General features: G+C 46.0%; 3 protein-coding genes across 3 annotated transcripts; 2 read left to right on the forward strand and 1 right to left on the reverse strand.

Annotated features, from left to right (window-relative positions):
• Positions 1-8,462: 8,462 nt before the first annotated feature.
• LOC123091195 (protein FAM136A) lies at positions 8,463-11,334 on the forward strand. Its single transcript, XM_044512627.1, has 3 exons — positions 8,463-8,744; positions 9,467-9,604; positions 10,921-11,334. The coding sequence occupies exons 1-3, from the start codon at positions 8,616-8,618 to the stop codon at positions 11,098-11,100; spliced, it is 447 nt and encodes a 148-aa protein (XP_044368562.1). The 5' UTR covers positions 8,463-8,615; the 3' UTR covers positions 11,101-11,334.
• A 132-nt stretch (positions 11,335-11,466) lies between these two features.
• LOC123091194 (pentatricopeptide repeat-containing protein At3g12770) lies at positions 11,467-13,852 on the forward strand. Its single transcript, XM_044512626.1, has 2 exons — positions 11,467-12,799; positions 13,409-13,852. Exons 1-2 carry the CDS (start codon positions 11,581-11,583, stop codon positions 13,414-13,416), a joined length of 1,227 nt encoding a protein of 408 aa, XP_044368561.1. The 5' UTR covers positions 11,467-11,580; the 3' UTR covers positions 13,417-13,852.
• A 523-nt stretch (positions 13,853-14,375) lies between these two features.
• On the reverse strand, positions 14,376-23,257 carry LOC123091193 (protein transport protein SEC23). Its single transcript, XM_044512625.1, has 14 exons — positions 22,974-23,257; positions 22,051-22,663; positions 21,748-21,963; positions 21,404-21,577; positions 20,552-20,713; positions 19,679-19,821; positions 18,857-18,932; positions 18,593-18,768; positions 18,420-18,501; positions 18,132-18,209; positions 15,957-16,118; positions 15,595-15,858; positions 15,264-15,368; positions 14,376-14,955 (listed from the first exon to the last, which is right to left on the reverse strand). The coding sequence occupies exons 2-14, from the start codon at positions 22,558-22,560 to the stop codon at positions 14,812-14,814; spliced, it is 2,292 nt and encodes a 763-aa protein (XP_044368560.1). The 5' UTR covers positions 22,561-22,663; positions 22,974-23,257; the 3' UTR covers positions 14,376-14,811.
• Between the last annotated feature and the right edge of the window lie 63 nt (positions 23,258-23,320).

Below are 23,320 nucleotides of genomic sequence, written 5' to 3' on the forward strand. Positions count from 1 at the left end.
CCATGTCATTTGCTTGCGTGTTGCATTTTATCATGTCATCATGTGCATTTCATTTTGCATACGTGTTCATCTCATGCATCCGAGCCTTTTCCCCGTTGTCTGTTTCACGATCCGGCACTCCTATGCCCTCCAGCGTCCCCCTCTTCTCTCTCTTCGCGTGCGGGTATTAAACGTTCTCGGAATGGACCGAGGCTTGCCAAGTGGCCTTGGTATACCACCGGTAGACCGCCTGTCAAGTTTCGTGCCATTTGGAGGTCATTTGGTACTCCAACGGTTAACCGGGTAACCGTAAACCCCCTCTCTCTTTGCAGCCCAACACCCCTTCCAAAGTGGCCCAAAACCCATCTAACTCCCCTCCATGCTCTCGCTCGTTCGATCACGATCGTGTGGGCGAAAACCGTGCTCCATTTGGACTATCCTAGCTCCCTCCACCTATAAAAACGTCCTCCCCGTCCATTTTCGCAGACGAAACCCTAGCCCCGCTCCTCCCCGCGCCGCCGGACACGTCCAACCCGTCCGGACATTGTCCGCCCTCCACCTTGCTCCGGCCAATGGCGTCGCGCCACGTCACCCCCCTCCGCCTCCTGCTCCAACCAGCCGCCGCCACGTCGTCAGCCCCGCCGCCCTCTCTCTCCCCTGCGCCCGCCGCGGCCCGCGGGGCCCGCGCTCAGCCCGCCCGAGCCCATCGGCCACCCGCGCCGCCCGTCTCGGCCGCGCCTCGTCGGAGCCGCATCGCCGCCGCCTCGCCCGCCGCTTCCCCGCCGCCGGCGCGCAGCTCCGGCCACCGGAGGTTCGCCGCAGCCCGACCTCTCCATGCCCCGCCGCCTCAGACGTCGCCGTCGGCCCCCGCAAAGCCCCACGCGGCCCCGCCGCCTCCACTTCCGAGCTCCTCCGTCGCCGGACCCCGCCTCCACTAGATCCGGGGTCCCCCGCCGCCGATCTGCCCATTCCCGGCCCCGGCGTCGTCCCGGCCTCGCCTCGCTCCCCGCCGGCGATCGCCTTCGGCCCCGCCGTCGTCCCTGTCTCCCCAATCTGGTCGAGATCGGGAGGAGGACGAGCAACTCCGCTTGGGCCTCCTGAGGCCCGGCCCAGCCACCGAACCCCCCCAGCCTGCAGCACCATCTTGGGCCAAGCCCACGTGGTGAGCCACCCGCCTAAACCCGCACAGAGCATCGTTTAGTATACTACGCTCATATGTTTTTTTTCCTGAAACGACTAAGTCCCCAGTTTCTGTAAAAAAGTTGCATACTTTGACCTGCCGTAACTCTGCATCCGTAGCTCCGTTTTGCGCGTGTTATATGTCAAATTGTTCGTCTCAAAGAGTACATCATTTCATTCCATTGCATCATATTCATTTGAGGTCATCTAGATGCCCGAATCATCGTTGCAATAGTGCTTCATTTCGTTATCTGCTGTCTGTTATCAGAACGAGCTCTTTTGTCATTTTTGCCATGATTGATGTGTGCATCCTATGAGGTTGGTTCCTACATGTGTTTTGAACTATGCTATGTCTTCTTTACAGTGGTGCTTGCCATGTATTTTTGTGATCAATGTGGTGACTAGCACAAGCATGCAAACTAGGCATCGTGTTAAAGCTGATTTTAGTCCCTGTTTTGCTGTTAAATGTTGTCATGTAAACATGTTGCTACAGAGAGAGACATGCATAATTTGAGATACTTCAGTAAGGGTGTTTCGAACTAGAGGTTATTGTCTATCCATCCATGGTCATGGTTGCAATTATGAAGTAGTCTAGCATGTCATTTTAGTGCTCTACTTTTGCTTCATTCTGTTTCCTGGCAGATTGTTTACGTGTTATTCAATTTGGCCAAGCTTGCTATAGTTGATCCTTGCATGCTATGAACTTGTACTTGACTTGCTTAGCTTCACAAACATGCCTTCTTACTGTTGGGTGCCTTGCCATGCCATGTATTGCTCTGTAGTGAGTTGCACAAGCTCATCTACATGCCTTCATTTTTATGTTCCTGCCAAGTATGAATCTGTAATAAAACTTGCTATATTTACATGGGTGCCATTATATTTTATGATCCCTTTTGGCTTATGGTCAGTAAGGGACTTTTGATCTATGTAATTAGTAGATTCATGCCATGCCTTTGTTTGCCATGATAAGTTCCTGTAACATGTTGTTTGTTAGCTCTAAACATTGCATCGTGCTGTTATTTTCTACAAAGTCTGAATTGTTAAAACTTGCAATCTTACCATGTGTGTTTGAGCATGTTCTAGTGACTTCTAGAGATAGCTCAGTGTTCATGTGTTGTTGTGCTCTACCTGTACATCATGTCCGTGCCTTTTGTTATTATGTTTGGGTGCTGTAGCATATTGTTTTGATGCTTGCAATATGCCTAGTTGCTGTTTTGGGACAGCTTGTCCTTTAAACTTGTATAGCGTGCATGTGTTGAACCGTTGCTCCGTTTTGAGTGTGCTCTATATGAAACTTGCTTGATTTGCATGTAGTTTCATATTATCATGTTGCATCCTTGTTTTGAGGTGTTTGCTTGATGTTTGTATGCATTTTGCATCAATGCCATGTTTAACTTGTTTTGCTCATATCTTCTAGGCCGTAGCTCCGAACTAAATGAACTTCATATGTAACTTGACTAGAATCTCGTGTAGATCATCGTTGTGCATCTTAACTTGTTGTTTAACAACTTGAACATAATGTTTATTCAGATCTGGACCAACTATCGAAATATGCATATGAGGACTTACAAGAAGTGTTATATGTTGTTCCCGGCCTCATTTAAACTTGCCTTGATGTGTTGCTCTTGTTTGCATCATCTCTTGCCATGAGTAGCTTCATGTAGCTTGTCATGCATCATGCTTGTTGTGCATCATGCCTTGTTCATGTGTGGTGTGTTTACTATGTTGTGTGCTTCTTCTCGATAGTTCCTGTTTCATTGCGATCGTGAGGATTCGTTCGTCTACGCTTGGTTCGGCTTCATCCGTTCGTCTTCTTCATGGACTCGTTCTTCTTCCTTGCGGGATTTCAGGCAAGATGACCGCTACCCTGGATCTCACTACTATCATTGCTATGCTAGTTGCTTCGTTCTATCGCTTTGCTGCGCTACCTATCACCTGTTTATCGAGCCATCCCATATTGCCATGAACCTCTAACCTTTGACACCTTACCTATGCAAAACGTTGTTTGGCTATGTTACCGCTTTTGCTCAGCCTTCTTATAGCGTTGCTAGTTGCAGGTGAAGTTGAAGATTTCTCCATGGTGGACAGGATTTTGGTTGGGATATCACAATATCTCTTATATTATTAATGCATCTATATACTTGGTAAAGGGTGGAAGACTCGGCCTTTTGCCTAGTGTTTTGTTCCACTCTTGCCGCCCTAGTTTCCGTCATACCGGTGTTATGTTCCCGGATTTTTGCGTTCCTTACGCGGTCGGGTGATTTATGGGACCCCCTTGACAGTTCGCTTTGAATAAAACTCCTCCAGCAAGGCCCAACCTTGGTTTTACCATTTGCCTCACCACCACCTATCCTTTCCCTTGGGTCGGCCAACCCGAGGGTCATCTTTATTTAGCCCCCCCCGGGCCAGTGCTTGTCTAAGTGTTGGTCCGAACTGAGCAACCTGCGGGGCCACCTCTTGGCAACTCGAGGTCTGGTTTTACTCGTAGCTTGACTCATCTGGTGTTGCCCTGAGAACGAGATATGTGCAGCTTCTATCAGGATGTCGGCGCATCGGGCGGCTTTGCTGGTCTTGTTTTACCATTGTCGAAAAGTCTTGTAAACCGGGATTCCGAGTTTGATCGGGTCTTCCTGGGAGAAGGTCTATTGCTTCGTTGATCGCGAGAGCTTGTCATGGGCTAAGTTGGGACACCCCTGCAGGGTATAATCTTTCGAAAGCCGTGCCTGCGGTTATAGGCAGATGGGAATTTGTTAATGTCCGGTTGTAGACAACTTGACACCAGATCCGAATTAAAACGCATCAACCGCGTTTGTAGCCGTGATGGTCTCTTCTCGGCGGAGTCTGAGAGGTGAACACGGTTTCTGTGTTATGTTTGACGTAAGTAGGAGTTCAGGATCACTTCTTGATCATTGCTAGTTGACGATGTTCCGCTTGCTCTCTTCTCGCTCTTATTTGCGTATGTTAGCCACCATATCATGCTTAGTCGCTGCTGCAGCCTCACCACTTTACCCCTTCCTTTCCTATTAAGCTTTGCTAGTTTTGATACCCATGGTAATGGGATTGCTGAGTCCTCGTGGCTCACAGATTAAAACAACAACAGTTGCAGGTACAGGTTTCACGATGGTCATGACGCGAGAGCGATGCTTGCTTGCGTTGAGTTCTTCTTCTGCTACTTCGATCAAGGGATAGGTTCCAGGTCGGCAGCCTGGGCTAGCAGGGTGGATGTCGTTTGAGTTTCTGTTTATGATTCATCTGTAGTCGGATGTTGCTCTTATGTATGATGTATTGTTGTATTCGTGTGGCATTGTATGCCTTATATGTATGTATCCCCATCTATTATGTAATGTTGATGTAATGATATCCACCTTGCAAAAGCGTTTCAATATGCGGGTCTATCCTTGGTGGGACCTTCGAGTTCCTTTTGGATAGGGTCGCATATTGGACGTGACAAACACGCCGGACGAAGATGTCGCCTAGTCTGGCTCCGGCGGAGGCGGCGGGGGCGGCGGCGACAGGCGGACGGCCATCGATCAGAGGTCGGCGATGAAGGCTGAGATGGCGCCGCGGTCCAAGTGGCAGCTAAGCGGCCGCCAAAGCTGCAAGAAACCCGAGAGTTTGAAGAGAGCATCAGTAGACCGACGAAGAGGAGTGCGCTGAATCACTAGCTTATTGCGGACAGTCTCTCAAGCCACCTAATGTGGCGAGAAGTCGCGGGGGACATCTGGAGTTTGTCAATAAGTCCGGGAAGTTGGTGTGGAACCAATCTCCACCGACCGCTTCGCGAAAACAGCTCCAGAGGAACTGGGCGAAAACACAGGAGAAGAAAATGTGGTTCGAGTCTTCAGGAACCCCACAGGGCGGGCATATGCCAGTACCCAGGCCATTGCGCTTGCGCACCTCCACCCCGGACGGGATCCGACCGTGAACCCATTGCCACATGAAGATGCGGATCTTCAGAGGCAGGCGGATGGAGCAAACCATCAAAAGAGGGAGGGGGCGGCGGATGGAGCAATGGCCAGGTATAGCGACTTGGTGGAGAATTGGAAAATGTTCTTATATTACGGGATGGAGGGAGTAACAACCAATTTATTATTGCCTCTAGGGCATATTTCCAACATTGTTGTGTTGGAGTGTATCAAGAATGCAAAGCACCAACAGATTTTATGATGTCTTTCTACAAACCTGGCCCCTCGGCTTATATGCATAATGGGGGTCCTAGGGTACACGGATCTACGTATGAGGCTGATTCCTTCACGAATCTAGCGTCTTATCGTGCACGTCAAGTCTTCTGGAATTTTCTTTGTATACGTCATGGGCTGCTCAATAAGACCCAAGACGAAACTGGCAAGGGGTCCTCACCCAGGCGCACCAGGACGGGAGTCAACATGGCGAGAGGCCCCTTAGCCAGGACACCGTCAGTATGTACAAGTAGATTGTAGGAAAGTTGAATGCACTGGAATAAAGACTTCGGACTGCCAATGAAGATCTAAAATTTACTTTATGGTTATGGCGAGGATGTTGAGGTGTTCTACCCACCATTCAAACTTTTTAATATGATAACCCTTTGACCTATCAAATCCATCCATGCAAATGCAAGTATATCATTTTGCCTTAAAGGTGTTGTTAGGCTAGTGGTTCGGATTTCACCTAGTGGATGTTAAACAATAATACTCGTTGAATGCGGTGAAAACTATTTGTCATGTATTGACTGGTTGGATCTATAGCAATATCAAAGTAAGTGTTTCGGAATGTGTCCCTCTTGCATTGTTTGCCCTATTGTTACTTCTTCAATAGTTTGTGTGCCAGCCTCTATCCACCACGAGAAGTGCTAGGTCCACAAATTTGAAACTTCTTAACTTCTGGCTCCTCAAGCCATCCAAAGCCATCAACATTGTTGTCGCATGATCCCCTATAGAATTTTCAAGCCTTGGTGTCTTAAGATCTTTATGATCTTAAGAGCTCCTCAATATATATGGTAGGGTTCATTTGATACTCTTTTGGTTCTTTGATGACATTTAGGGAGGCAACATGACGAGACTCTTTTATCAATAAATGGGATGTCGTCAACCCCAATCTCTGATGTCAATGGCCACTGACATAGTGACAACATCGACTGCTAAGAAGGTAGCAAACCAGTGTATATTATTATAACCTTTAAAATGTTTAAACAAAAGTATGTAATATTATATAAAATGACAATAGCCATTCAAACCATTGTTTTTGTCTCATCACAGAATCAGCTGGGGGAGAAAAAATCAACAACACCCTCAGTCTATTGAACGTCACATTGGTCCATTGGTCGAGGCACCCTTATATTCTTGCAAGAAGCATCGCATCACTAGAGTGGCCAGACAGGTGCGTTGTAAGAGCATCTCCAACAGCCGCGCTAAACTAGCGTCGCGCCGCAAATTAGTCGGTTTTAGCGCGCGCGCAACGCGGCGGGTCGCTCCAGCGGGCGCGCAAAAACGGCGCGCGCTATAACGAGTTGGGCGCGCTGTCGGCAACACCATCCCGCGCGGTGTATTTTGGGCGCCTGCTACAGCGTGCGGCACACTCGACCGCTCGCGCCGCACTCTCTCCTCTCCTCCTCCTACGCCCCGCGCGCGCCGGCGCGGCGCCCTGCCACCCATGGATGCGCACACCGGCACCTCGCTCACCTCGCTGTATAGCCGCGACCCCCCCCCCCCCGCCGCCACCACAGCCGGAAACCCTAGCGTTGGGAGCGTTGGCGTCGCCACCGCCGGAGCTCCGCCGAGCGCCGGCCTCGCGCGCAGCCTCTTCTTGCCGCCGCGGATGACCACGACGACGGGTGGCGTCGCGCCGGCGCCGTCCCGTGCCGCCTCCGCACCGTCGAAGCTCCCCAATGCGGCGCGGCCGAAGAAGGGTAAAACTTCGGCGAATAAAAACAAGGCGGCGGACGGCTCCGGCGGCACGAAGGCGAGGGGAAAGAAGCTTGCAGGGCGTTCGACGGCCGCGGCGGCTACCGAAGCACCGGCGGTGGCCTTGGCGGCATGGGTGGCGGTGGCCTTGGCCTTGGCGGCATGGGTGGCGGCGGCCTTGACGCCATGGGAGGCATGGGTGGCTTGGGCGCCATGGGAGGCATGGGTGCACCTCCGGCCGCCATGGGAGGCATGGGTGGCTTGGGCGCCATGGGAGGCATGGGTGCACCTCCGGCCGCCATAGGAGGCATGGGTGGCTTGGGCGCCATGGGAGGCATGGGTGCACCTCCGGCCATGGGAGGCATGGGTGCACCTCCGGCCGCCATAGGAGGCATGGGTGGCTTGGGCGCCATGGGAGGCATGGGTGCACCTCCGGCCATGGGAGGCATGGGTGCACCTCCGGCCGCCATAGGAGGCATGGGTGGCTTTGGATCACCCTCTGACGCTATGGCCGCCATGGGAGGCATGAGTTTCGCTACTCTTATGGGAGGCATGGGTGCACCTCCGGCCATGGGTGGAATGTCTTTCGATGTGCCTCCACACACACATTCCCATGAAGATGCCGTTGAAGATCTTGTCAACACCGTCGGAGCTTCACGTGATGTGATGCGTGATGAGGATAGGGAGGAATATTCATCTTCGGAGGCGGAAGAATCGTCTTCGGAAGATGAGGACGAAGACGAGGAAGATGTTTGATGTGTCTTTCATTTATGTCTTGAACTTTAGTTTGCATTTTGAACTTGGTTGGATGAACTTGTGGGCATGAACTTGTGGGCATGAACTTGGTTGGAAGATGTTTGTGACAAATTTCACATGTTCATTGCATTTTGATAATTGTTTCAAACTCATTTTGTGGCTAAGTCACGCGCGCTGTATTTTTGCGCGCTGCTGGAGCGACGCGCGCGCTGCATTATAGCGCGACTGCTGGAGTCAGCGCTCGCGGCCGCGCTAAACCAGCCGAAGCGCGCGCGGTAAACAGATTTTTTACGCGTGGCGCATAGCGCGGCTGTTGGAGATGCTCTAACTGCCTATCTTTTCTTGTGCGGGGTTGCAAGAAATAAGTAACTTGATGAAGCAAGTTTACAATTTCTATACTTAACATACGTCCTCAAAATAAATCCAACAATAAGGCCTCAAATTTGACTGTGCGCATCATCTTGCAAAATTGCAGTGGGTATGTCTTTTTCTTTTCAAAAAACAGTTTTTCCTTAATTCCAAAAACAGGCGATGTCTTCCCTGTTGTTTCTTGTAAAAAAGGTTAGTAAGCAGGATGTCGTAGTAGTATTTCCGAACTGTTGAACTCATGTCAGGTTCGGGTTCGGGTTCTGCAGCCGCCGTAGAACCCTAGCGCGTCTCATTAAACCCTCAACCTCCACCCCCACCTCGTCCCCTTCCGACTCGCTTCCAGTTCTGCCCTCCCCACCAAGAAAAGCACGGCCGAGAAATAGCCGACCGACCGCACCCCTCCCCCCTTCTCCCCCGTCCTCAAGCCGAGCCGGAACCAAGTCGTGAAGCTCGATGGACCACGCGGGCTCCATGGAGGAGAGGATCGTGGCGGACCGGATCCGGAAGAAGCTGGAGGAGGTGAACGTCGCCGCCCAGAAGCACCTCGAGGGCGTGCAGGACCATGTCAACTTCACTCTGCAGGTGAGCCCGCCCCCGCCGCCTTAGACTCCAAATTCGGGGTTTGCTCTAGGATGCGGTCTTAGGGCCGAGGAGCGGGTAATCCCGTTGCCTGTTCACGGAATCTCGGGTTGGTTAGGGGGATTCGTCGATTTGTTCCGCGAGATTTTAGGGATGGGTAATTTCAGGACGGAGGATGCTAATCTTGCGGCAGTCATGAAATTTGTTGGTGTCCAGTTGCGCCGCAGTTCAATGCTAGTTGTTTTAGCTGTTCCAGGTACATGATTACTGGATACATGGGTTGTTCTAATGTAGTTCATGGGATATGATTGGGGTTCTTTTTAACTCACGGTACAGATTTGAGATGGAGCGACCTCAACTTTGGGGGATTGTAGCTGCTAGATATGTAGGAATTTCAGTAACCCCGGTAGTGGAGCAAGTATACTATTTATTGATATATATTGGTTCTCGGTGATAATTTTGTAATGTTTGTCCTGATTCTGTAATTTTCTTAGCATTGCTCTGTTGTATGGTGTGAGCACTTGAAATCATGGGACATTATTGGGAAGGGAAAAGATGCATGGTTCACACTAATTGTTGAAGGTGATCGGCCAGTCTCATCATATTGGGAAGGGGAAAGATAGTTCTACATGAAACATGCTGATATGCTTGATTTTTCGTAGCAGGGGGTTAGAAACACCAATGCTGACGCCTCTTTGGATTTATTTTTCTCTGGCGATTTTCAGAAAGAGTACTTCAAGTGTGCACATGACTGCTTTGATAGGCGACGGACTCAAGACGGGATCACCAGCTGTGTAGAGAACTGTGGTGTGCCCGCTCTTTCTGCCAACAATGTTGTTGAGACCGAGATGGCCAAGTTCCAGGTACTTCCGGTTTCATCCACCTATATTATTTTTTTAATACATCTTATACTAGTTTCTATTAAAAAAATAACTTAAGACCGTCTTTGTTTGTATCGAGTTTAGCCACTATCATTTCTTGCAATCAAGTTATAGTTCTGTTGCTGTATCATCTACTTTGTAGTTCTTTGTGGAAATCAAACTGCAGCTATTTGACTGCCTTCTCAATTTCTATTGAATTATGCCTATGACTTATGCTCTATCTGAATGAAAATGCCATATTCACCAAGTTATATTTAACTTGAGACATTTGAATTCAGTAGTTGCCACTGGCTTTCACAAACACTTAAAAAATATGTGCATGCCGACCTGCATTCGCACCGTGTTTTTGCATGATTATCTGTTGATGATGTATTAAGTCTGTGAGTAAAATAGCATACATATGTTCGATGCTTTTTTTTGAACGTGATATGTTCCATCCATGATTTGAATAAGCAATGAGCCAGTGATTTGGATAATTGTTTGTGTGACATGTCAACAAATACTTGGGACAAATCTCTTTGCACCAGGATAGGTAGGTCAGATGACAGATCCTAATATATACTCCCTCCGTTCCTAAATATTTGTCTTTTTAGAGATTTCAACTGGACTACCACATACGGATGTATATAGACATATTTTAGAGCGTAGATTTACTCATTTTGCTCCGTATGTAGTCACTTGTTGAAATCTCTAGAAAGACAAATATTTAGGAACGGAGGGAGTATATTTCTTCGTGCAGTTGGCTCTGTCGTTAAAATAGAATCAAGAGCTTACTCATACAAATATGCAATAGTTAGAACTCTAATAATAATGTTTGTCCCTCCATTATCTATATCAAATAGGAAGGGAGGTTGAAAATAAGCATAGATCTGGAGATTACCAAATAGGTCAACCTTTTAAACTGCCTGCTGAATCCATGAACAGGCAAGAGACAACCTGGCGAACTGAAACATCTTAGCAGCTAGAGGAAAAGAAAGCATTTAACAGGGGAACGGTAGTCATTTATTCACAAACAACTGAGCATGATAAATATATAATGCTTAATTGCATTAGGTTAGGTTCTTCTTCAGAGCTCTGTTCTTTGTGCATTGCTATTTAAGGGCATACATTTTCTACACTTTGCAGGGTTACATAACACTTCATCTAGCTTTCTTAATAATTTTGTCAATGATTTACCTGAATAAACCAGCAGTTAGATAACAGGCAGCATATATCGCCAGCGCAAAATTATTGTGTCATTTACACCCTGGTGCGTATGTATCTCTAACCTGAGAGAGATGTATTCTTCATTGTTCCAGGAAAGGTTGAATCGCTCGTTGATGGTCTGCCAAGACAAGTTTGAAGCAGCAAAGCTCCAGAAGATGAAGACGGACGCAACCAATGAGCTGGAGTCGTGCGTGAACAGATCCATCGACGACAGCATCAGGGTCCTGCCCCATCTGGTTGAGCAGATCAAGTCCACCATTAACATGAAGTAGAAGAATCGGAAACTTTCAAATTGTCTCCCGACTTGTTTTTGCCATTGTTAGCTGAATCTACCCAGAGTCTCTAGCAACACTAGTGTAACATGAGCAGTTACTTCCATGAGAAGTCCAGAGAAGAGTTTTTTGCTGAGAGATTAATGCGTCTGAATGGCGCCGCGACACTACTAAATGTTGCAAACGTTGCTTTTGCATAACATCCTTTAATTTTAATCTCATGTATTTCATTCATAATCTCTGTAACTTGCCAGTTTGTTTGGCAATGTAGCCATGTAGGTGAAGGCATTTCATAATGGCATCAAATTTGGATACAATTGTTAGTACCAACACATTCAAAAAATTCAAATGTTTCAAGCAAACCAAAGAAATTTCGACATGTACGTAAACTTTTGTACAAGAAGCCGTAGCATATGCTTAGTTATTTCTGCGTGGTGAAACCCAACTCAGTCAGCGGCGGTCTGAGGTGAGGTCCAACAGATGCCCCCTACTACCCTCCCGCAACCGCCCACCGCCGCCGCGGCCCTCGTCCGCCACTACATCGGCCTCCTCTCAGCCGCCGGCGTCTCCTCCCTCCGCACCCTCCTCCCTATCCACGCCCGCGCCGTCCTCCACGGCGTCGCCGCCAACCCAGCCTTCGCCACCAGGCTCCTCGCCGCGGCCGCCCCGCGCTCCCTCGCGTACGCCCGCAGGGTGTTCGACGCCGCGCCGCACCGCGATGCCTACATGTGGAACACCCTCCTCCGCGCCCACGCCCACTCCCACTCCTCCGTCCCGGCCAACTCCCCCGCTGCGGACGCGCTCCAGCTCTACAAGCGGATGCGCGCCGCGGGCGTCGCACCGGACTGCTACACATACCCGATCGTGCTCCCGGCGTGCGCGGCGGCGCGCGCCCCGCGGCTCGGGCGGGCCGCGCACAGGGACGCGGTGAGGTTCGCGCTCGCCGGCGACGGCTTCGTGCACAGCGCGCTCATCGCCATGTACTGCCAGGAGGGGGAGGTGGCGGACGCGGAGCAGGTGTTCTTGGCAGCCGCCGCCGGTGCCCGCACGGTCGTCTCGTGGACGGCCATGGTCGCGGGCTACGCGCAGAACTGCTTGTTCGGTCAGGCGGCTGCGGTGTTCGGCTCGATGGTTGACCAGGGCGTGCTCCCAAATGAGATCACTCTGATCAGTTTCCTGCCGTGTCTGCAGGGACAGGAATGTCTCGCTGCCGGGGAGATGGTTCATGGGTTCGTGATCAAGCTGGGGTTCGATGCGAATCTGCCGCTGGTGAACGCGCTCATCGCCATGTATGGCAAGTGCGGGAGCATCGCGTCGGCAAAAGAGTTGTTTGATGGAATGGCTGCGCGAACCGTGGTGTCCTGGAACACGATGGTTGCCATGTATGAGCAGAATGGCGATGGGGTTCGGGCGATCAAGTTCTTCCACAGGATGCTTAGTGAGAAGGTGGGGTTTGACGCTGTCACTCTGGTCAGTGTGCTTTCAGCTTGCACACGCCAGGGAGCCCTTGAGACAGGGAAGTGGGTGCACGAGCTCGCTAGGAGTCATGGGCTCGAGACTGATGCGAGGATCGGCAATGTTCTTGTGGATATGTACGCAAAATGTGGCGAGATTGTTTACGCAAGACAGGCTTTTGAAGGTTTGCGCGAGCCTGGTGTTGTGTCATGGAGCGCCATGATCAGTGCATATGCCAACCATGGTGAGCAAGTTAGATGCAAGTTTTAGGTTAGACTGTTTGTAATCAGCTATTTACACATGTTCTCTCCCCAATATCACATAATTCTTTGGATATCGAAATTAGGCTTTATCACAGGCTCGTGATAAACTGAAGACAAATGTTCTGTTTTCTGATAATTTTTTCACTTTGTTAACTGTACAATGGGGAAGGCCGCCCAATTAAAATTTGATGAACCGTTGCATTATTGGAAAGTGATTTTACATTAGAGCTGCAGAAGAGACTGAAAACAATGCTCCAGAAAATAATGTACTACCTAGTTTCTATGGTATTAGGATGTGATGTTCAGACTTCTGCCAAACAAAAACCAAAGTGGCGGGTGTATGGCACGGGTACTGGACGACGATTGGTGATCGGTGAGGAATAATGGTTTCCATACTACAGGAGAATACCATTCTAATTTGATTGGCATAGAAATTTGTTTCATGGCTCAGGTGGGAAGGGCAGAGAATTGTAGTCACAGTGCTATTTTCCACCGAGATGCATCGACGATTGAAATTAATTTTCTTCAGAGAAACAAGAACGCCGATGGCAGATGACTGATTAACTATACTTTTTCCTTTCTCATGCTAGTGGGATGAGTCCAGAGGAGAGGAGGGAGGATAAAGAAGTTGCAAACTGGAAATGATGGCGTTTATGTAATTTAAGCACTTCACATATGTCCCACCCACCATCCTCTATACTGGACGCGAAAGAATATGAAGAACGAGAAAGTTTCAAATCGCTTCCTGCATTTTTTGAATTTTCTACTAAGAAAGATTCATGTCTTCTAGCATATTTTGTATTGCTCTCCACGGAAGTTTGCATTCTGAATTTTTTTAACGATTCATAATCTAGCATTTTGCATTGCTCCCAGGATAGTGTTTGTGAGCAACAGCACAGTATATAAAGTTCGGTAGTGTGCATTCGTTTTTCTCTAAAAATAAATAAATTCCGGGAACTCAGTGCACACCTTAAAATGTGAGTCGATGCAGCAGGCCATGTTACATTTTTTTGGCACCCAAAGTATCTCTATTCATTGCTAATCAGGGTAATATCTTTTAGGAGAAGAGGTATAGTACATGGAGGGGAGGGTAATATCATCTACCCAAAATGCCCGGTTCAGCATATTTTGCCAAGCTGGCCAGTTCATGCGCTGCACCGTTTGCCTCCCTGTGCACATATCTTCAGTTACGTGTTGGCACTAGTGAGTACTTAATATTGAATGCAAGGTCGATATCTTCAGACTCCTCTTCCTCCGACAACAACAAAGAACCATGCTATGCCATGCCACTACATTATCATTAGGTCTTGTCATCGTGGTCGTCTAAATTCATGCCGCATTTGGACCTTTGCACGTGTTTATGTTGAACTTGAACCTTGTCTGTCTGTGAATTTAAATTTGGCAGTTTGAACGAATTCAAATGAAAAAAATGAAAACACAAACAAATGCAAAAATAATTTGAAAAAGAAAACCACGTGCCCAATGCGTGTCCAGAAGAACAGCATTCAGGTATTGACCAATGAAGAAAAAAAGAAAAAACAATTACGCTTGCTTCCATCAACCAATAAACCACCACCATAACATCAATTGTCACACATTTTTGGAACAAACACCTGATATCAATAAATCTAGTAGACTCCCCTAAAAAAAAATTCTAGTAGACGCAGCAACCACGCCATCGCTAGCAACACATGAGACTTAAAAAATCCTCTTCACCAGTAAGCTTGAACAACCATACGATGACAATTTTCTTTGCTGTAAGCAATGATCAACCATATGTTGAGCTAACAACACAATTTATGAACGTTCCATCTCGGGTTATCCGACATAAACCTCACAGTCCATGGCAATGTACAGATGCGGAGCTAACAGCGGTATGTCGGCCTACAGTACGTGGCAACCGGTATAACAGTGATACACACACACGAAAGAGATTTCTTTGCTGTACATGAGAGAAGAGGCCATTGGTGCAAAACTACTGCAAGTCCATGCTCTACTGAACTGCCAACCGCTGGAGATGCTCCATGAAGACCTGGAAGCTCGCATCATCTGTGAATATCATATCGCCCCCAGGAGGCGGAGGATGGTCGGAGTCATATGTCACGGATGGGTTCAGCTTTGCCAGCAAGAATCGAGCCTGCAATTTCCATAAAATAAAGCATTAGACAACAAATTATATGGAAGTGCTGATCATTTTTTTAGTTTACTCCAAAATTAATAACTGATCACTGGTGACTTGATTGCAATACTCGGCACAAATTTTGACCTTCCAGTTCAAGATTGTTGCATTTGTTCAAATTTATATCTTATCGGGATCCCCTGCAATTGCTACTGTCACTGCAGATTCAGGAACTGCTCCCGACTACCAAGTATACAGGCACCGGATGCATACTCCTAAGAGTTCTGATGCAGAGTGTACTGACAGATTAAATAGAAAATAATAACCTGAGAACCATATTGATCGCACACAACCAAACGAGGCACAGGAAAGCGCTCCTTGATTATTGAATCAGCTTCCTCCTGTGGGGCTTGCAACAACTGGGCAAACACCTGAACATCATACAGGGTTATACATGATTTTTCGACAACAACATGCGAGAACCCAAAAGAGAAAACCAATAAATGCAAAATATAGAGCATTGATATTTTCTATGAATTCTTTTTATTTCAAATCAAATACAGACAAGTTCTCCATAAACTTACAAGAAAGCCAATATGGAGTCGAAAAAAAATTAATATTTAGTGTTATCATGGTTTTTGGCTGACAAAACATTACCTCGTGGCCTTCTTGATTTTGGTAACCCGCCTTTCGCCACTGTGCGATCGTTATCCCATGGAATATGACAACGGTAAAATAAGAATCCAACAAAAGTATCCTGTCACCAGCAATTGCGCTTACATCCAATAGAACAGGCTCAGGACCTGACTGAAATGAATATGATATAAGTGAAGGCTGGATCATCACAACTGCATTCGCTACATTCTCTCTGTTTAACATCATCCTGAAATATGCAGTTTCATCTGGACTATTGTTGAAAACCTGCATGTAGTAGTTAATTAGGAGCAAAGAGAAATTTAATTCGCTTGATCTGTTGATCAGCATGACTCACTGAATTAGGACAGAAAAAAACGTTTTACCTGAATAAACTGAGAACGTCTCAAATTAAAAATGAACTGTGGAAAAATTGATAGACGTGGGGACAAACTGAAAGATGAAGGTGCTTCCTTCTGATAGTCTCCAAATTTTGAACATAAACTAATCAATGCTCGGTCAAGCCATCTTACTGGATCAAAATCAACCTGAAAAAAACACCAAGAACATGCTATAAAAATGAATATAACAGACCTTACACACAGGAAGAGTCGAGTTAATTATTAATGAAACTATTCAAGGAGTCCTTGAGCAGCGAACTATTTCCTTTATGATCATGGTTTGTTTCCTATGCAATTTATAAAAGGTTTCCTCTTAATGATTACGTTTCAAAGATAGCATATATGGCATGTTATTGAGAAAAGGTAGTTCAAAGGAGAAGCACAACCATTATAATTCCAATGTACCGATCTAGTGTGCCATCTAGTGTAGACCTTTTGATCCTCCTAATGCGATGATTTCAATTTTCTTCACATCCTCAACTAATGAGATAATTTATAAAATTGTTCTCTTTCTCAGACTAATGTATCGCCTCCAACTAATGAATATACGGAATAATTGTTTCACAAAACCAAAGATAAATGTACAAACTAGTGCAAAACTACAAATTGACTGACCAATTTCACAACCGGAGCCCACAGGTCACATTTACAAATCCTGGACTCCACGCAAGACGTCAAATCACTTGACCACCGATCCGACACAAGAATTTCCAGCATGGGACTGGTCCATGATTCTGTGAGTATGATGTGTGGACCCATTCTAAAACCCATAATTTTGTGATTTAAATGATCCCTAATTATGTGGTTCTGCAAAATGGTTTACTGTTGTTTTGTGATTAGCCATGGAGTTTTGCTAAATTTACTCCAATGATATCAAATTCTATGGATTAAACTAACTCGCAGATGCTGTGGTGTTACGAACATTGGTACACATCAAGGCAACTATCATGCAGAAGATGGCAATAGAGAATGGATTGAAGGGGATTAGGCATTGTAAAAGGGAGATAGACTTGGAAGATGAACTTTAAAGGGAGATACTTAATTCCTTTCTCTTGATCCCACGTGTTCAAGCACATAGTATTTTATAGGCATGACTCGACTTGCCTCTAAGTCGTGAGCTCTTATCCCTATGACCCAATACACAACCCAAATCTCTATCAGTTCAATCAAATCCAAAGTCTATCTCTAGGTAACTTGCCTCTAATATACAGAATACATCTCCAAGGAAATAAACTCAACAAACAAAGCAACTAGCTATTTTAAATTCTAACTCCCAACGAACTCTGTACTTCGGTACTCAAGAGGCCCATTCAACGCCCTAATCATCTTCAAACCATATTTCATGACCATCGTGTGATGGCGGTTCCGAATGTGAAAAAACGCTCAAAACACGTGGCTCAAGTTAACCTTCATACATCATTAATACTCACCCAAAATAAGTGACTCAACTTTGTACTAAAGTTAGTACAAAGTCAAGTCACTTATTTTGAGACAGAGGGAGTACATGCCAAAGTACTGTAGATGTGCTATCGAGAAGCAGAAATGCTAAAAAAAAATCATCTAAAAAGGCAGAAATGGGTGCCAGACACGGGCAGAGTTCAATACTGGACATTTGATTGCAATATTGCATGATCCCGTGGTTGGGAACTAGTAATTCGTTGGGTCTACAACGATTTTGGATGGGCTCCTAACGAGCTTATTTTCACTATTTTTGTTTGTCTATTTTGCCGCAGGACCTCCCCTACAGTATCGTCACCGCAGTAGAGTTTAACCACCAAATTCGGGATGGATTGGTGTGGTTCCTCTACGGGCAAGAAAAGGTTTCACCTTTTTTCCGTCATGCTTGCTTCAACAAATTGAACAAGGAAAAATGCAAGACGTTTAAGGAATGTACAGGAACTGAATCAGAATAAAATAATCAAACTGGACTTCACACTTTTTCTCCAGGAACTGTAAATTATGCTGCAAAGATCTCAACAGGAAAGGAAGGCTGTTGTGTACATATCACTTAAACAAAAGATATACAAGGCAGGAATTTTGTGCTTCCAAATTTTTTATGATGTTATATTCCATCTCTAAAACATAAAAAGATGGGTCTGTCATGGGCCGTTAAGTATATTGAAACAATTTATGAGAAGTAAACAGACTATCAGAAAGTACCTCAGCTTCCATCTTAAATGAGACCAAGCGTGCCATGACTGCTGCTGCTGCCTCTTGGTCAAAGCCAGTTATTAACTCCTACAGCACATGTACTAGTCCAATAAGCAACAATATTACATTGATTTTTCCTAAAAAGTCTGTGCAAGCACTAAAACACTGGGTAACACACTGGCATTGGCTAAACACAATTGTTCAGCTCAACTATTACTGAAAAATGGGTACAAATGGAAGGAGAAGAACATATAGAAGGAAAGAACACTCATCAAGGGGAACAAAGGTAAAACTTACCTGCACACTGCCAGAACCAGCAACCCATCTTCTTGAAATTGTAGTCGATCGCAATCTCATTTGCCCATCATGATGCTGATAACTGCATGTGGCATCTCCAGGTTAGAAATATATACTTCTCCAACAATATCAATTGTTTATAAAAGAGATGGGAGGGGGAGCAGATTCCATACTAGGTTAAGAATTGGAAGTAGAACAGATTATTTTGTGATTGACCAATTGCGTCCGGGGCATCTTTTTTGGCCATATCAAATAATAGGCATAGTGATGTTTTCCTATCTAGACCACACATCTTCCAAGCGCTAGTGTTCCCCTGACCTACAACTGTATCTGAGGATAGAGGACCTTTCTGCAGAAGCAGCAACATGCCAAAAGAATAAGTACAGCATACAATCATCATTCTAAAACATCAACATGTAACTAAGCACATACTATACCTTCTCCAGGGAAGTACAAGGTCCAATGATGCCTTGAATTTTGACATCCTTGGAGCAGTTGATCTCAAATATGCCGCTGCAAAAATATTTGAAATACAGAAATCAGACAACTCAATAACAAGGCTGTACTACAGGAGGTTACTGGATGACATGAACGTATTTTACACCCTTGAAACAGCCATTTCACCTAAAACAAACCTATGAGGATGATTAGGAAAAGTATAACACAAACACTTGTGCCTCAAGAGGCATAGTCAATTAGTACATCCAAGTTCAAGATCACTTAATCAGTACCGGGTAGCACTAAACTGATCATCATAGATGCCTTTGAAAATAAGCTAAAAGCAGCAAGTAACAATATCACACTTCTGAGGTTACAGCAAAAACAGACAACAACAAAGCCTTTCAAGTTGGGCACGTGGATAGCTAACTTCCACGTACCCCTGTCCATGCCTAGTTCTTTGGTGATATTCCAGTCCCTCAGATCTCTCTTTGCGGACTCCTTCCATGTCAAGTTTGGTCTACCACGACCTCTCTTGACATTATCAGCACGCTTTAACCGTCCGATATACACTCGCATTTCTGGAGGCCGCCGTTGTATATGCCCAAACCATCTCAGACGATGTTGGACAAGCTTCTTTTCAATCAGTGCTACCCCAACTCTACCACGTATATCATCATTCCGGACCTGATACCCCAATCTTTTTTTGTTGTTGTTGCAGCAAAAACAGAACTCAAAGCAAATCCGTAATTACATTTGCAGAGAAGACGACTAGCAAAGTAGCAATGCAGCTAAACCAAGCAGGCAGAAAAGTATCTTACTTGAACGATAAGCCAAGGTCACTATCGCTTGACTGAAAAATGCGTCTAAGTGAATCCTTAAAAACAGAATGGCCAAAACTTTCTGCAAGCACAACTATTCCCCCAGTTCTCTCCACTGCAACCTTCATCTCAGCAACACCAACCTGAGGAATAGAATATATTATTAACCATATCAAGGCAACCGTGCATAGACATCAGAAGATAACACATAAGTCAAAGGTGTGCGCTGATGTGCTAACTAACAATAGTTTTTGCATTAACATTCGTTCTTATACTTTTCTTTTTGATAAAACATATTGCATATGCTCATGTTTTTAAGGCGTCGCCTTATGGACGCTTAGGGAGTAAGGCGCGCCCTGGCAGTGCCTTAGCATTTTCTCCGCCTTAGGTGCTTAGGTTGATCGTCTTATGACGCCTAAGCGCCTTAAAAACCTTAGCATGCGCACTTCAGATAGTTATCAAAAGAAGACGGCTTGCACATTATCACTGAGTTGTCAACTAATACTCACAATAGGTCACCATTCCTCTCTGTATTTCATTAGCTGATAAAATTAGCCAAAATTCCTACTAAATCAGGTTAAGAGAAGTTTACATTATGATAATATGTACATCCACTCTGAATTCTGAAATAACAGTATCTTACAATCATGGAACTTCCAAGAAAATAAATGCTTGCACAGATAGTTGCGAGATGATAAATGCTTGAACTAATATTTTTCACATTATGGTGAGACAAACATGCTTATGAGGTCTATGAATGATATACAGCAACACTGGTTCAAGTGAACAATATCCCAATTAAACAAGCTAATGCCTGATCCTTGACCAAGAGGTGATATGAATAATCTATACAACAAGGGGCAGGGGACAAACCTGGTCAAGTGCACATGCAAATAGATCAAGCACATGCCCTTGATGCACGAGTTGATTTCCAATCTCCTCGTAGAATTTAACGGCTTTGTTATAAAGTGGAGCAGAACCTTTATCAAGATCTTTGTGCGAACGAATTGGATCAGATAACGGCTTAGATATTATCTGACATTTTGCAAAAAAAAAACTATTAGAATACAATAATGTATCATGCTATTTCCAAAGGAAAACCTAACTCGACAAAAGAAGTAATCAATCTCCACACTGGAGTATCATCATGACAAATGTGCATATTATTATTCGGTGGAACTTACTTTATCAGAAAAGGGATCATGATTTTTAATGAGTTATGAGCTAATTTAAGTAGAAAAGTCAGGTCGGCTTCACTACACAGAATACATACGAAACATCTATGGAATTGCAAAGCACAGAGCAAGTGAGCAAACCCACAAACTTTCCTCACATGAACTCCAAATATGTAATACCTACGTATGCCCATCACATATCAGAAAAGGCTTTCATCTTAGTTTTCCACTAAAAGTATCAACCCATCTGGTACCACACAGTATGGTGTTGTCCATAGTCTATATCCCACTTCTAACAACCAACACAACTAGGCTAGCCAATTTTGGGACTAAACTCACCACTATTAGCAAGAACAGGAGGCGAATTGGGCAGGGGTGTTAGAAATACCCCACAGCATGCTAAGAAATGTTGCATAATTATTGTTGGGAATAGAAAGCCAGGGACATGTTTGTTCTTATCACTGTGGGTGCGTGATCAGAGCACCGGGGAGGGGCGGGGGATCAGTAAAGTGGAAAATAAGATGTGATATTCATTAGAGAAATTACTTACAGAACCAGGTCCCTCTGTAGATGGGCCACCTATAAATGCCATAATTCTACCACCTGATCCAGGCACACAAATCCCCAAGAGGCTGGCTGCAACACTTAACGCAGCTCCAGTACATCTTGATGCTCGCTGATCAGCAGAAACCGGCCACGGGTCTTTTTGCAGTTCTTCTATAAGCTAAAGAAATAGAAAACCAGCATCAACAAAATGCAATTGAATTTTGCCTCCAAAATAAAATTATGCAATTAAAAAATAATAGTATTGCGGTGCACTAGAGACCTAAAGTTTTGTCCAAGTTCCTGGACAAACTTGCCATGTCTTCTTTTAATGAAAGGAGAGTTCTTAACTGAATTCAACATAAACTCGCACTCCGAAGCAGGCAACAGGAACCTAGCAATACTTTCTGCTGAAACACCATCCCTTGCGCCGGTGATCACACCTGTTGTGGGTTTTGTTTTCCCTGTAAGGAAACCCATTTGCTCAAGAATTTGATCCTTCTTAATCTCCTTTGTCCCCTTGAACACATGTGACTTAGGCAACAAACCAAAACCCAATTCATGCACCTACATGAATCAACATGTACTCATATCAATTTTTTGACCAAAAGACTAATAGAAGTGAAACATTTATGAAGGAAAGATGAATATAACCTGCACATATGTCCCGAAAGTAATGAACCCGACGAGGGATTGGTCCGGCAACAGCTCAACTGCTTGCGCTAGAGCAGACTTCAAATAGCCGATTTCCTCCTCAATCATGCAAGTATCGACAACAAAGAGGAAGACCGGTGGCAACACAGGACCAGTTTCGGCAGTGGCCATGTACTCCACAGTACAACATTCAGGATACAGTTCGGTAGGCAGGTTGCTTAGCGAAACAGCGGAGTATTGCTGGGGGAAGTGGTTGCGCTGGAAGCAGAAAGGGCAGAGCCACATCTTTGAACTGAAGTCGGCGACCGAGAAGGGGTTGAGGATGGAGCGGCAGCTGCGGCAGCGGAGTGGGGCGTAAGGAAGAACAGGAATGGCAGGGTTGGGGTTGAGAGGAGTGTATATGGCCGAAACAGGGACGACGCAGCTAGCAGCATCCTGCTTGGTGCCGGGTATCACATTCCAGGTCATCCTCACCCCATCCCGGGCCTCGAGTTCCAGGAACTCAGACATTGATTAATTCTCTGTGATCAGGTTGCTCAAACCTAATTTCTTCAGTAGACCCTCAGCCTTGGCGACAGTATCAGGTCTCCACCAGAAGGAGGAAGCCGTTGATCTGCATATATAGCCAGTAATTAATCAGCCAAATTAATACTACCCCGCAAGAAAATTAGCCAAATTAATAGCGGGCTGAAACCGGGGCGTGAGGGTAAGTTGAACCAACAAAGCGCTGGGAACAACCGAATCGAATTCGCGGGCGAATGGATGGATCGAGGTGTCTCGTCTTGGAAATGGATGGCGAATCGGAACAGCCTAAGCAAGCTACGTTAGGGTTCGCGTGACACGAGAAGATACAGTATCAAATTGGGGCTATCAGTACTGCCCACCCCACCCCACCCTATAGAGGGATGCGGAAAGAGTGGTACCTTCGCCTTGGAGGTGGCGCGGCTTCGGCGGGTGGATGCAGGGAGGCCTGCCCTGTACTCCTCTTCTCCGGCGCCGGCGACGGCGACGGCGACGGCGAGGAGAGGTATTTCCGGGCAGGGGCGCTGGAGTAGGGAGCGAGGAAGCCGCGGGGGTTATGGCCTCCTGGGGCAGTTGGCCACGAACAGAGAAACCCAGAACACCTGCGAAGCCAAGATGGTCTTCTCTCACCGTTCTTCGCTCTTGTTCTTTTTTTTTTCTCGGGGATTCTTTGCTACACAGACGAAGCAATGTTTTTTTTTTTAGATTGCAATGCAAAGTTTGGTACTGATTGAGTGATTGATAAAAT

The sequence above is a fragment of the Triticum aestivum genome, chromosome 4B (assembly GCF_018294505.1).
Source record: "Triticum aestivum cultivar Chinese Spring chromosome 4B, IWGSC CS RefSeq v2.1, whole genome shotgun sequence".
Classification (NCBI taxonomy): Eukaryota; Viridiplantae; Streptophyta; class Magnoliopsida; order Poales; family Poaceae; genus Triticum; species Triticum aestivum.

Coding starts and splice junctions, on each gene's coding strand:
- LOC123091195 (XM_044512627.1), top strand. CDS start 8,616: ATGGACCACGCGGGCTCCATGGAGGAGAGGATCGTGGCGGACCGGATC. Junction 8,745..9,466: donor ATGTCAACTTCACTCTGCAG/GTGAGCCCGCCC, acceptor GGCGATTTTCAG/AAAGAGTACTTCAAGTGTGC. Junction 9,605..10,920: donor CCGAGATGGCCAAGTTCCAG/GTACTTCCGGTT, acceptor TCATTGTTCCAG/GAAAGGTTGAATCGCTCGTT.
- LOC123091194 (XM_044512626.1), top strand. CDS start 11,581: ATGCCCCCTACTACCCTCCCGCAACCGCCCACCGCCGCCGCGGCCCTC.
- LOC123091193 (XM_044512625.1), bottom strand. CDS start 22,560: ATGTCTGAGTTCCTGGAACTCGAGGCCCGGGATGGGGTGAGGATGACC. Junction 20,714..21,403: donor CTACAGAGGGACCTGGTTCT/GTAAGTAATTTC, acceptor GCAAAATGTCAG/ATAATATCTAAGCCGTTATC. Junction 18,769..18,856: donor CTTGTACTTCCCTGGAGAAG/GTATAGTATGTG, acceptor CTGCTTCTGCAG/AAAGGTCCTCTATCCTCAGA.